General features: G+C 32.6%; 1 protein-coding gene across 1 annotated transcript; it reads left to right on the top strand.

Moving 5' to 3' along the window:
- Window positions 1-31: 31 nt before the first annotated feature.
- On the top strand, window positions 32-13061 carry LOC134707069 (solute carrier family 23 member 1-like). The gene is made up of 11 exons (XM_063566556.1): window positions 32-476; window positions 4670-4827; window positions 6353-6456; window positions 7729-7817; window positions 8297-8478; window positions 9009-9129; window positions 9744-9900; window positions 10313-10566; window positions 10825-11098; window positions 12050-12145; window positions 12691-13061. Exons 1-11 carry the CDS (start codon window positions 282-284, stop codon window positions 12993-12995), a joined length of 1935 nt encoding a protein of 644 aa, XP_063422626.1. The 5' UTR covers window positions 32-281; the 3' UTR covers window positions 12996-13061.
- The last annotated feature ends 578 nt before the right edge of the window (window positions 13062-13639 follow it).

The raw sequence follows: 13639 nt of genomic DNA, 5'->3' as shown, positions 1-13639 counted from the left end.
CCAGGGTTTCGATAGCACAAGAAAATTATGGCCTTGAGATACGTAGAGACTGTCTTATAGTATGTCAATAAATCGCGCAAAGTTATCAGATATGACATATTAGTACTTCACACTACAAACAATATAAGAATAGACGATCATTCATACAAACAGTTGGTAAATAAGTATGTTGCCCGACTACTTCAGGATTATATGTGTTCTGACCTGGATAACATTGTTTTCTAAACATGAGATATTTATAGATTGTTGATGAATGTCTATGTTTACAAAATAACGAAAATATGACGATGAAAGCTTCTGATCATACAGATAAATTTGTAAATGTGTGTTGTTCTTCTCCGACGGAGTTTGAAGCAGATGATGCAACGGAAGCCGACGTTGCAACCACTGAAAACTCGCATAATAACGAGAAAAGATTGGACTACGGAATTGAGGATACCCCTGCCTTCTATCTTTGTATTATATTTGGTTTACAGGTAAATTATATATTTTACTTCATTATTTTTTTTATTATTATTTATTCACAAGAAATTTTACACAAGGACACATTATTTCCTTTTAAAGTATTTATAATATAGGAGATTATATAGAAAACGATAAAAACACTATTGATTCGTACACGAAGTATTATATTTAAGTGTCTTTCTATCTCTGTATCATGACCATCTGTCTATCAATATATTATGTATATTGTTATTTATGAAAAATGCGTTGTTTGTTAAAACAGTAAAATATGTTTACATGTACATGTATGTTTATATCATTGCGAATACGCATAAACAACAAAGCTTAAGTTTACACATGTGTACAACTTTATCCCACTTTAACATTCCGAAAATATAATGACGGATCACGGAAATTAGAACCCCTTTTTAACGATCAGTGCTTTTGAATGGGGACATTTGGTTGGACCCCTTCCCTCTATAGCCTGGGTTAAAACCCAACTTAAAAAATGGCTCTATCGGTATTTGAAATTCTATTAAAAAACAAAACAAAAACCACAAAGAAGTTTTCTATGTAAATTCATATCATGTGCACAACAATAAGCTTGATTAATACATGTACTAGAACAAAATAATATATCGTGAATTTTTTTTTAAATAATTGAGAAATGAAACATGTGTACGTCAAACAAAATATTTGATTTTATATCATGATGTATCTCTCCTTTTACCTGTTTGACAGATAACATTTGATGATTTTAATTTAGGTTCAAAGTGTACAGTTGACTTTAGAAACGAACAAATAAACGTTGTTTTATTATACGGTATGGTGGATATTTGTCTCACTAGTAATCCTACAACATTTTCTTCTTTTTATATGATTGATTTGTTGTTATTACGTTGTGAATAGAAAAAAAAGCTTCCTTAAAAATGCATGAGATGCGCGTAAAGCAGTCGCTAAATCCTAAAATTTTTATTTAGATTTTTTCGTTGTTTGGGTTTTACTATTTCTATTCATATTATAACAAAATCTAGCGATATTCTGCAGTAAAATACAATGCAAAAGTACACAAAACTCGTTCAGTGCTTTATTCAAATAGATACACTGTATACATGGATATCTGACTTAATAATCAAGTGCATGTTTATGCTACCCACTATAATTAGCAAATAAAATCAAAATCCGGTCAAATTATTCTAAACAAGTTAAATATTATTCATTTGTACTGATCTTTAAAATTATGAAAGATTCTTGGCACTAATAATGATCAAAATAGAGTTAAAATGACAGATTAGTAAGTTACAATAATCCATCAGACGATCATCCCTTTAAATGCACATGTCTTGCCAATTAGATTAATTATTACAACATATATAAGACGACAACAAAACAGCAGAAAATAAAACGCATACATGAAAGACAAGTTTATGTCTTTAAAATATTAAACATCCACACGAGCATTTAATAAAATATTTTATCATTGTACTGATAGTTTTGAACGAGGTCAAAAATGTGAAATAACTCGTCCATTTAATTGAGTAATATGTTCCTTCATTGAAATGAAATGATTATTTATCTTTCAACTTCATTCACCGTAAAACAAATAAATTATGTCCCTGTAGCAAAGCCATACGACGTTGACCTTAAATGTAAGTGTGCTAAGTCATTATACTTTTATACTAAAGATTGTTTTAAGTACCTGTCCAAGGTCAGGTTAAATGCTAATCACCTATGCGTGTCTCCTAAATAGGACACGGAAGGGTCATTAGATGGCTAATGTTCACCGAGTTGACCCATATTTCTATTCTTGATTTAAAGCATACTTAAACGAACAACTAAATCACAAAACGTTAAACACACATGTTCATCCATCTCCTCTAATATGGTGCATGAATACGGATTCAAATGAGTAGAATTATTCACTTGCAAGTCATTTATATATCAGGGATGTCTTTAAACATATTTTAAGTATTGGAATTAAACTGACTGCTACTTGCAATAGAAAAATAGTATATTACATGTTTATAAATGTATCACACTTTGTTGTTTTGTCGAATTTGTAGCCAATGCCCCGGGTATTTAGAGAGATTGAAAATTGGACAAAGTATAACTTAGCTGGTTCATTAGTTTGACATAGTATAAAATATGATTGCCAACGAGACAAATCTCCACCAGATACATGATAATGACATAAAAGTTAACAACTAAAGGTCACGGTTTGGCCTAAACCGCAATGTCAGCTATAAAAGGAATTCTAATTAATAAAATCAAAAGTCGAAAATAAACTTGAAACGCCATGCGTAGCTAAAACAAGAAAAAGACCAACAGACAAACAATAGTAAACAAAACCCAACATAAAAAAAACTACAGACTAAGCAACACAATCCCCACCAAAACCTGGGAAGATCTCAGGTCATCCGGGAGGGTAAGCATATCCGGTTCCACATGTGGCATCCTTCGTGTTGCTCATGTTAGCACAAACACGGTAACAAGTCTAAATGGGTAGGTCACATTCGTAAGAAGAGGACTGGATTTTAGTTACGACTATTATCTGTGAAACAGATGTTCCATACCGGTCAAACAACTCGTGATGTCGTCTGTAAAATTTACGAAGTGATGCTTTCAACTTCACCATTTGAAACTCTGGTTTTAATAGCCTCCTTGTGAGCAGCAACCGTCTATCACGGAAATCATGAAAAAAAAGCAAACCCGGGAATATCGTATCAATTGGGAGATATGTACTCCGATACATACCAGGCTTAATAAATAATACTAGAACACACCATTGATATCGCGGGTCAGTGACTGAATTAAAGAATATAACTATGCGTAAGTCTTATTTTAGTATTGGTATTGTCATCTGATAAAGTCATGCCGATTATAAGATACTCAGTTTTCTCTGCTTTCAACATCTTTCTGTTTGAACCCGTCAACCTCGAACTTATCAATTATTGGTATTATTAATTTTATCTGGAAAATTCTTTGATTCGCTGTTTTACGTCATTCCGGCTAACAAATTGAAAACTGTACATGCTGTACCTATACGCCATATTTTAAGTCCAGATTTTTATTATTCGTATTGTCATCTTAGGAAGTCATACTAGTTAAAATACTACAATCGAGAACAATGTGACAATGATTGACTTTAGTAGTGTCAACCCTATGATTACGACCCGTGTATATAGCAAAATCATAAATACAGCGTTTGGTGGTGCGCCTGTCAGATGCGGAACGTACAGATAAGCCATCATAAGGTAATAGGTAACAGGTGAATATACTATTGGTATTGGTATCGTATTCGACCCGGTACTTCTTATTTATTGGCAATATTAACTATGTGGAAAACAAAAGGGTCAAGAGTGGAGTAATGTTTAATCAACAGCATTGTACTATATAAGTTATATATAAGGTTGAATTCTTTGATTCATCGTTTTTACGTGATGACGGCTGACAAATTGGACCTCGTTATTTTAGTATTATAGATACATGTATGCGTAAACATTAGGATGTTCTATCCCGTTTGAAATAAGTTTTCTAAAAGTACACCCAAACTTTCAAATCAAAATATATCTATTGAAGAATTCATTGTGAAGGTTTAAAAATTACGTTCATTGAAATCACTGACAAAGAGAAGAAGTATGTATATGTGAACAGCGTAAGATTGTGCTAATAGCACCACCGTTCATAAAAGGAAAAGTAACAATAGTAAACAAAAGTCTTCTGTCGTATTTGTTTTGTGTGTGCAAAGTTAAGTCTATTTTCGTAGTATCGATGTGATTCCCTTATTACACTTTTGGTACCAGTTATTTCCCTTTGACAATGAAGACTAAGTCGAATAAAATGGGCTGCTGCCAATTATAGATGCAAAACTAAATAAGTTTAAAGTGATATGTCGACGTTTTAACTAATTATTACTGGAAAATAACTATCAATTTCAAACGTTTTTATGAGGAGAAATATTATATTCACAACAGTAAAATGTAAAATATAAACGAAAGCATTACGCACTCCTTGGGGAAACTACTTCGATAAATGAACATTTAATTACTGGGCTTTTTACAGAATTGACAAAATGAAAATAATGACTGAGAATATACTAGATTCTTAAAAACAAAAGGTCACTCCTTTTGGAAACATCTCAAATAGATGAACATCGGATTACTGGACCAATTGACAAATAGACTATTATAGATTTATAAATATGTTAACATTTTATCCATTTTAGCAAGTTTTGTTAGCAATAAGTTCAACAATTTCAATACCACTAATTGTTGGGAAGCAGATATGTGCAGAAGAATTAGAGTTGGTAAAGTCCCAAATAATGTCGACATTCCTTTTCATGTGTGGTATTTGTACCATTCTTCAAGATACATTTGGTGTAAGGTACGTATTGGTATTTACTTTAAATCTCGAATAACGTGTTTTGTTTGTACTTTCGAATAACTGCTTTCACTCAAACTTGTGCACAGTTACTGTGTTTTCAAATTTGATTTGAAATACGATTTAAGCTCATCTTACCTTAATTTTAAGTTGTATCCTGGAATTCGAACCATCAACGTTAACAAAACTGGTCGTTGTTTCTAAAAATTGGACAAAAGTCATACATTAATTTAATTAAATACAGTTTTTTATGCTTATAAATAGATTTTTTTAAAACTGAAGCAATAAGAGTAAAAAGGTAAAAATATTCAAAAGACCAATATACATCTACATTATATACCTTAAAATTAAAAGCAACATAAGCTTTTAGCAAATTTTTCATTCTTTTTATCATTATATTTATGACTATTATAAAAAGGGAGAAACTTTAAACAGTCCCTCGATGGACAAGTGGTCAAAGTAGTCGAGCTACAGTGCCACGAGCCTGGTAACACTGAGATCGTGAGTTCGAATCACGCACGGGTAGGTGGACTCGACTCCAATCTTAATTGACTAGGATTGTGAGTTTGCTTAGCTATCGACGAAGGTCGGTGGTTATCTCCGTGTACACCGGCTTCAAACTCTAATAAAATCTGACAGCAATGAAAGAGCACAATAGTGTCGAAAGTGGCGTTAAACACTAATCAGTCAGTAGAAATGACCAGAACGATAGAATAAAATAAAATAAAATAAAATAAAATAAACCAATTGACCCCTTATGACAGTTTTTGCCTCTGAATTGTAGTCCTTTTACATGTATCTTTTTTTTGCGCATATAGATACATTTATAGATATTGTATCGTTTGATTGAAAAAATATTTTTTTCCAAGATATTTCGTTTTACTAGTATATAGATATTCTAAATTATAATAACATTTGCACGACAGTCGAGATGACATGATCGACATGACGATCTCGTTAGTTTAGCAGTACTTACATACAATGTATTATTTTCGTTTGCTGTTCAAAATATATCATATTGGTACGTCTTATGTATGGGAGAATGAGACGGCACACACCTGCAGAAGTTAAGAGGGCATGCTACAGTCTTAACATAAGAAAATTGTTGTAAGATATAGTGTAAAGGCTCTAGATTATATATGAGCTTTGCATTTTGAATATTTTGACCACGAGCATCACTGAAGAGACATGTATTGTCGAAATGCGCATCTGGTGCAAGAAAATTGGTACCGTTAATTTTATTATATCGACCCGATAAGAAATATTCTAGCGGTAATAGATTCAACGCATTAAACAATGTTATAGAAGATTACAACTTTAAAAAGGCACTCTAAAATCCGTGTGAAAATTGAATTGGGTTGCGTAAAATCTTTCTAGGCACTCGATTCACTGTTTTTTTATGTCGATAAGCTGATTACAAAATGTCAAAGGGAAGAGAAAAAGGAAATATAAATAATAATGCTAAACAGACAACATGGTACTTTCTTGATAGAGCACATGCTATAGTTGTTTTGTTTTGTTTTTGCAGACTTCCAATAATCCAAGGAGGGTGCCATAAGTTCATTCCTGCAATAACTGCTTTAATGGCATTAGATAAATGGAAATGTCCATCTCAGTCCGTAATACATAATGGTAATGTATCAATTAGTTATGTCATGTCATGCACTACATAATAAATAAACCCACAAAGGATATGGGTTATTCAAAATTATTCCAGACACAAAATCAGTACCACAGAAAAAACACATAGAAAGCAAAACAGCGCTTTTATTGCTGTTTTTCCACCTTAGACTCACAATAAACCTTTACGTTTACAATGCCATAAATTTTAATTGTAAAACTATCGGTTTCCATAGCTATTGTTTCATGTGCTTAACTTTCATATACTTTAAATAAATTGTCTTCTACATTTCATCGACTAAACCTCGACTAAAGAACGTCTGAACAAGAATTCTGTATCATTTCTAAAATAAAAGCATTATGACATGTATTATATATTTGATCATGAGTCATGGATACATGATTTTTTTGTTTTAGTTGGTATAGACCTTAGACTAGCTGTTAGTAACTGAGAGTACGGGATGGATCGATACCCTCGAATGTCCTGTCCTGTCTGTGTTTTAGTTTGATGCTTTCGTTTTTCCATCGATCTGATGAGTTAAGCTTTTTTCAACTAATCGTTATGCCCCACCTACGATAGTAGTGGGGCATTATGTTTTCTGGTCTGTTCGTCCGTTCGTCCGTCCGTCCATTCGTTCGTTCGTCTGTCCATTTTCAGGTTAAAACTTTTGGTCGAATTAGTTTTTGACGAAGTTGAAGTCCAATCAACCTGAAACTTAGTATATATGTTCCTTATGATATGATCTTTTTAATTTTAATTCCAAATTAGAGTTCTGACACCAATTTCACGGTCCACTGAACATACAAAATGATAGTGGGAGTGGGGCATCCGTGTACAGGGGCCATATTCTTGTTATATTTTATTTTTATGTTGTGCTGTTACACCACTGTCCCATGTTAAGGGAGGGTCGAGCGCTCACAATCATGTTTAACAATTCCTTATGGGTCTATATCAAGTCAATATCCTGTAGTCCAAAAGTTGTTGTTGGTTCATGTCTGCCATCTTTGTTTTTCGTAAATTGTTTTGTTATAAATTAGATCGTTAGTTGTCTTTTTTGGATTGTTTCATATTTTAAAGGCGGGGTCTTTTATAGCCGCGACTATACACATGGTTTGGATTTTTCATTATGTTGAATGGCGTTAAGTTGTCTCTAATTGCGTGCATCCACTTCATTTGATAGTTGTCTTATTGACAATCATACCATATCTTAATTTGTATGAGGCAATGAGTATATGAATTGTAAGAGCTCAATAAGCATGTAAACATGAATCTTTATCTTGTAGCATTAACGGGAAATTTGACACTGAATGGTACTAGTGGTAACTTCACAGAATTAGATGTAACAGAAATGTGGCAGTCCAGAATGAGAGAGGTTATTTCTTAGTGATGTTTATTTTCCAAAATTATTTGAAAATAATAACCAATTACTCTTTACTGTACACTTTCCGTTTAGTCCGATGATGCGTCTACTTACAAAAAAGTGTTCGGACATTCATTACTCCTATTACAATACACATTGACATTATTTTACTTTAAAGGAAAGCAGATTACATACAAGAGTTTTAAATAAAAGGATTTCCGAAGTTCAAATTATCCGTTCTCTTAATAACTATGATATTTTTTCACTATTGACAAATAAACTTGAACAGAACTGAATATTTAAATCACTCGTCATGCCTCGCGTTTTCAATTTAGCTGGTATTAATTTGTTATGTCTACGGTGGAGAATAATCGTTATTCAAACACTTGTTGAAGTACCAGATTATAAAAATAATAAAAATTGTGAAACAGAGATGTTTCAAATGTGGTAATGCAAGGTTTTACTTATCATATTTTAACTTGTTTGTATAGATTCAAGGAGGCATCATTGTTGCATCTGTAACACAAGTTCTGATTGGTTGTACTGGGATATTGGGCGTGCTGTTGCAGTATATAGGACCAATAACAGTTGTTCCAACAATCACTTTGGTAGGACTGTCCCTGATCGACGTTGCTTTGAACTTTTGCAAAATCCACTGGGGAGTATCAATCTTGTAAGACTTGTTAATTGTTTCAACCTTAACCAAACCTGAGCATGAATGGTGATTAACACAATCAGGAAATTACCTTGAAGATTCCCGTCAGATAACATTGAGAATGGAAATAGGGAAAGTGTCAAAGAGACAAAAATCCGACCAAAGATCAGAAAGTAGCAGAAGGTCACCAATGGGTCTTCAATACAGCGAGAAAATCCCGCACCCGGAGACGTGCTTTAGTTTGCCGATAAACAAACATGTGTACTAATTCAGTGATAATGGACGTCATACTAAACTGCGAAACATACAAATGAACTAAAATTCAAAAGCATACAAGACCAACAATGGCCAGAGGCCCCAGAATTGGGACAGGCGCAGCTATTTGTTCAAAAATAAGTTATAAAGTACACATCAAACATATGTTTGCAGTAATAAAGATTTATCCTTAATTAAAAAAAAAGATTGACAAACTTCTACTTTATGTAGATACATTTTTGTTTTACAAACATTTACCTATCTAAAATCACCAATCCATGTTATGTTTTCAGAACAATATTTTTCCTGTTATTGTTTTCTCTGTATCTACGTAACATTTCCTGTCCTATACCTTCATGGACGACAAAGAAAAAATGTTTCATCTCTCATTTTCCAGTTTTCCGACTGTTCCCAGTAAGTATTCATTATTTGATTGATACCAGTCTTTTCATTTTCTTTTAATAGTTATATTTACAAACGTCTCAAAACATTGCTGTTTCTTCACTGATATTCAAAAGACAATTGAAGGATGAAAATAATACTGTAAAATTCCGCTTTCAGTAATTTTGTGATTTTACTTTTTATGTGTTCTCCTCGGTTTAACGTTATATATACATGAACATAAAGGTTTAACTGTAGCATTCTAGCATTCAAAGGGGATTTTGACAAAACATGTTTCCATTATCCATGAAACTAAATATAAAATAAAAACAAAGATATGTGGTATGATTTCCAAAGAAACAGTTTGGCAGCAATAATAAAATACTAACAGTTGATGTAAGTAACTGTGTGCATTCGGACGGCCTTCAACAATGAAAAAAAAAATACCTTATTGTCAGCAATTAAAGCCATGACATGAAACATGTGAACCAATTCACTAAAAAAAAAAGACAAATAATATTCCTCAGTGATGTCTGGTGCCAACATCTTGATAAGGTGACCATTCTCTTACTTTAAAAGGTTTCGAAAATAACTGTCCAAATACAAAATGAAACCCGTCTTTAACTTACGAATTTTATGTATTATAGGTGATTCTTGCAGTGATACTGTCTTGGTCAATAACTGCAATATTGACCGAATGTGATGTATTTACGTCGAATTCCACACTACCAGAATACAAAGCGAGGACAGATGCTAGACTACATGTAGTAAGCAATGCCAAATGGTTCTTTTTTCCATATCCAGGTAAGATTACTTGCTTTTAACCTTAATACTTTTTATTTATTAACAACCGAAATAAACTTGAAAGGAGTCAACCATTTTTGACATATAGTTTTACCTGGTTTATGTATTTTTATCAATATATTATTTGCTATTACAACTTTTTATTTTTCGACAAGTTACCTACTTTGTGGTTAGACATTCTGGTATTCGGTCAAGTACAAGCAGTGTAAAGTGTTTGATTGCACTTAATTTTGGTTACTCTTACTTGACCGTGTCCGAGGATGTCCTACCACAAAGTAGGTAACCTATCGAAAAATTGAATAACACGAAACAAAAAGTCGGTAATATGAAAATAGTCTATAATCTTGATCAAACTGGATAGGCAGGATCATTTTGGAATCTGATTTAATATGTATTTGTATTGTTTACTTAGGACAATGGGGACTTCCAACATTAAGTGTTGCAAGTTACATGGCAATGATGGCAGCTACATTTACCTCGATTATTGAATCTGTTGGAGATTACTACGCATGTGCAAGAATATCAGGTGCTCCTCCTCCTCCTGCCCATGCAATTAATCGAGGGATAGCCATGGAAGGATTTGGAAGTATCCTATCCGGTGCTGTCGGATCAGGAGGAGCAACTACATCATACAGCCAAAATGTTGGTGCTATAGGATTCACAAAGGTATCATAATATAAATTATTTTTACATATTGCACAAGCACACATCTATTTTTATTTCGACGGAGACCACTTTAAAATTTTAAAATTATAATAAATGTCTAAAGTTCATTTTGGTGCATAAAAAAGAAAACGTATGACTGCATTCAATACTAAATACCATATAGTAATGTCAAACTGAAAAGAATTTAAGCATATAATTTAAAAGCTTGAACTGGAAAATAATTACAATGATATGTACAAAATGCAATTTTGTTTCCAGAATGCAAGTAGAAGAGTATTTCAATATGCTGGAATAATATTTCTTATATGTGGACTATTTGGAAAAGTAGGTGCTGTACTAACGTTACTTCCGGATCCTATACTTGGTGGTACTGTTGTTCTAAGTTTTGGAATGGTAACATCAGTTGGTCTCTCTACCCTTCAGTTTGTTGATTTGTCATCTGGTAGAAATCTGTGTATTATTGGCTCGTCACTCTTAATAGGTCTTATGGTTCCACGTTACATTGAAGAAAATGCAAATGTTATAGACACAGGTAAAATTATATCTTATATCTAACTTTATATATGTTGTTTTGCTTGTTACAAAATGTTCAGTTCGAAAATAATCTTACATGTTCGAATATTCATTACGTAAAACAGGGGCGAAAAATACAAGAGGTCAAACTCATGTATCGAAAATAAACTGGCAACGCCATGGCCAATAAAAAAAAGACAAACAGACAAATAATAGTACACAAGACACAACATAGAAAACAAACTAAAGACTAAGCAACATGAACCAAACCCGAAATTGGGGTTGATCTTAGGAGCTCTGGGATGGTGATAAGCAGATCCTGCTCCACATGGGGCACCCATCGTGTTGTAAAAGTTAACCCGGTAAGTAGTATTATTCTTAAGGCATCATATGAAGCAATACACTTGTTTGTTAAGGAGCCAGATGAAAGACGCCTCCCGGTGCTGAATTTGCTCGCTGTATTGTAGACGTGGTGGCGTTCGCCTGTTTTCCGCTCTGTGTTTGGGTTGTTGTCTCTAAGACACATTTCTTATTTTTATTCCCAATTTTATATATTATGGTTTTCAAATGTGTGAAATGAAAGGAAATCAAAAGGTTATTGGTGCAAATTTCAAATTGTTTTGATAACCTTCGGAAAAATTTATTCTAAAACATAAACCACACACATAATACGAAATACCTCCAATAGATCTTCCTCGCTGAGAATCAATTCCTGTTAGCGAACCTCGCATCCTGCTTTTGATTTGTTTCAAAGCGAGTTCAAATAAATTTCAGTATTCCAAACCAATGACGGGACAAGGAAAGTCAATGTAAAGAGAAAACCAAAATGAAATGCGATGTAAACATTTTTCATTCGTTTTAATTTGGTGCCAAAATGTATATCACATTACCATGATCTATCTTTTCAACTATCTCGAAGTTTAAAAATCGATTCATTTTGTTGAAATTTATTATAATTAAATGTTTGCAGGTAATTCTGAACTTGACCAAGTGTTAACCGTACTACTGAGTACTGCTATGTTTGTTGGCGGAATGATTGGTTTCATATTAGATAATACTGTTCCAGGTAAGTATCTTAAGCTGCTACTGCTTCGTTAGGCACTTTAATGGCATATACATAACAGGGTATCCGAAATATAAAATTGTTGGAATTAAAATAAAAATAAAATACTGTTATCGAAGTATTCAGAAATACATATATATATATATAAATCATTCTTAACATGTTATATGAAACTATTTGATAAAGCAAACATAATGTGAAATGTCGCAAACAATGTTTGAAATTGTAAGTGTTAAAACCATAAAGTTATACTTTCGTTGGTATATTCTGTCAATACTATTTGTCACTATTTTACTATATAGGAAGACAATGGAGTGTTAGAAAGGTTTATAAATATTAAAATGATATATTGGTTCAATGCGACATCAGTCAAACAATAACATCCAATCTTAAACAATAGCGTCTGTATCCTTTACGAGTCCAGATACTATCGTTAACACTAAAAAAGATACTACCAATCATGATCCTTTATCAACACGGAAATACTTATTTGCGAAAGAACTTGAACGAAACAGCAGCAATTATTTTGAATATTTTTTTCTTCAAAGGGACCGATGAGGAAAGAGGGATTATAAAATGGAGGAACCAGTTATCCACAACAGGTGCCTCAGATGATACCACATATAAATCAACATATGACTTACCTTTTATTATGCCATTTTTACGACGATATAAGTGTTTCTCTTACATACCATTCTTACCAACTTTCAAATATGAATCGCAGTCTATTTTCCGGAAATGTTGCAAATCTAAAAAACAAAAAATAAATATAGATGAAATACAGAAAGAAAAATATATCGGTATTCCTAATTCAAATTGTAAGGCAGATATAGAAATTCAATCAAAAATGTGATATTATTTTATCTTTCACAATGATTGAAAGTAATTATCTTTTAAAAATAAAACTAAGAACATATCATTCCTTGGTTCATTCATGTTTTGTACTTGATTCTTTAAACAAAAATGACTCTCCTAACATGTACGGATATGTTTAACTAATGTTGTATGATCTCACGAAAGCAAAATATGTGCATGTGGAAATCAAGTTTGTTGGTATTACCAAAAACCAATAAACGTGGCTTCATGTTAAATGGTTTGATTTATATAATGGAAAATGGAAACCAAAATAATTGTAGACCATATAACTGTGCATTGTGTTACAGAGTTTAAATAATGCCTCTTTGGAAACCGTTTTGCGTTCTGTTGTTTCGTTGCTTTCCACTTACAGTTGATGTGTTTCCAATGGTTTTAGTTTGTAACCAGGATTTGTTTTCTCTCAATCGATTTATGACTTTTAACCAGCGGTAAACTACTGTTGCCTTTATTTGATATGCAATCTACATGTTTCAAGTTGTTATTTCATGGAGTAGGCCACAATTTACAATGAAATTCAGCGATGACAATTTTATTGTACCATTTTGGTGAACTTTAATTCATGTGTTGTTTGCGACTTTCAATTTCATATAGTAGTACATAAAAAGTGACGAGGGAGTATAC

This window comes from Mytilus trossulus, chromosome 2 (assembly GCF_036588685.1).
Source record: "Mytilus trossulus isolate FHL-02 chromosome 2, PNRI_Mtr1.1.1.hap1, whole genome shotgun sequence".
In the NCBI taxonomy this organism is placed as follows: Eukaryota; Metazoa; Mollusca; class Bivalvia; order Mytilida; family Mytilidae; genus Mytilus; species Mytilus trossulus.
The sequence above is the reverse complement of the archived record's forward strand: the minus strand, read 5'-3'. Positions and strand labels throughout refer to the sequence as shown.

Coding starts and splice junctions, on each gene's coding strand:
- LOC134707069 (XM_063566556.1), top strand. CDS start 282: ATGACGATGAAAGCTTCTGATCATACAGATAAATTTGTAAATGTGTGT. Junction 6,457..7,728: donor TCAGTCCGTAATACATAATG/GTAATGTATCAA, acceptor TTTATCTTGTAG/CATTAACGGGAAATTTGACA. Junction 7,818..8,296: donor GGCAGTCCAGAATGAGAGAG/GTTATTTCTTAG, acceptor TTGTTTGTATAG/ATTCAAGGAGGCATCATTGT.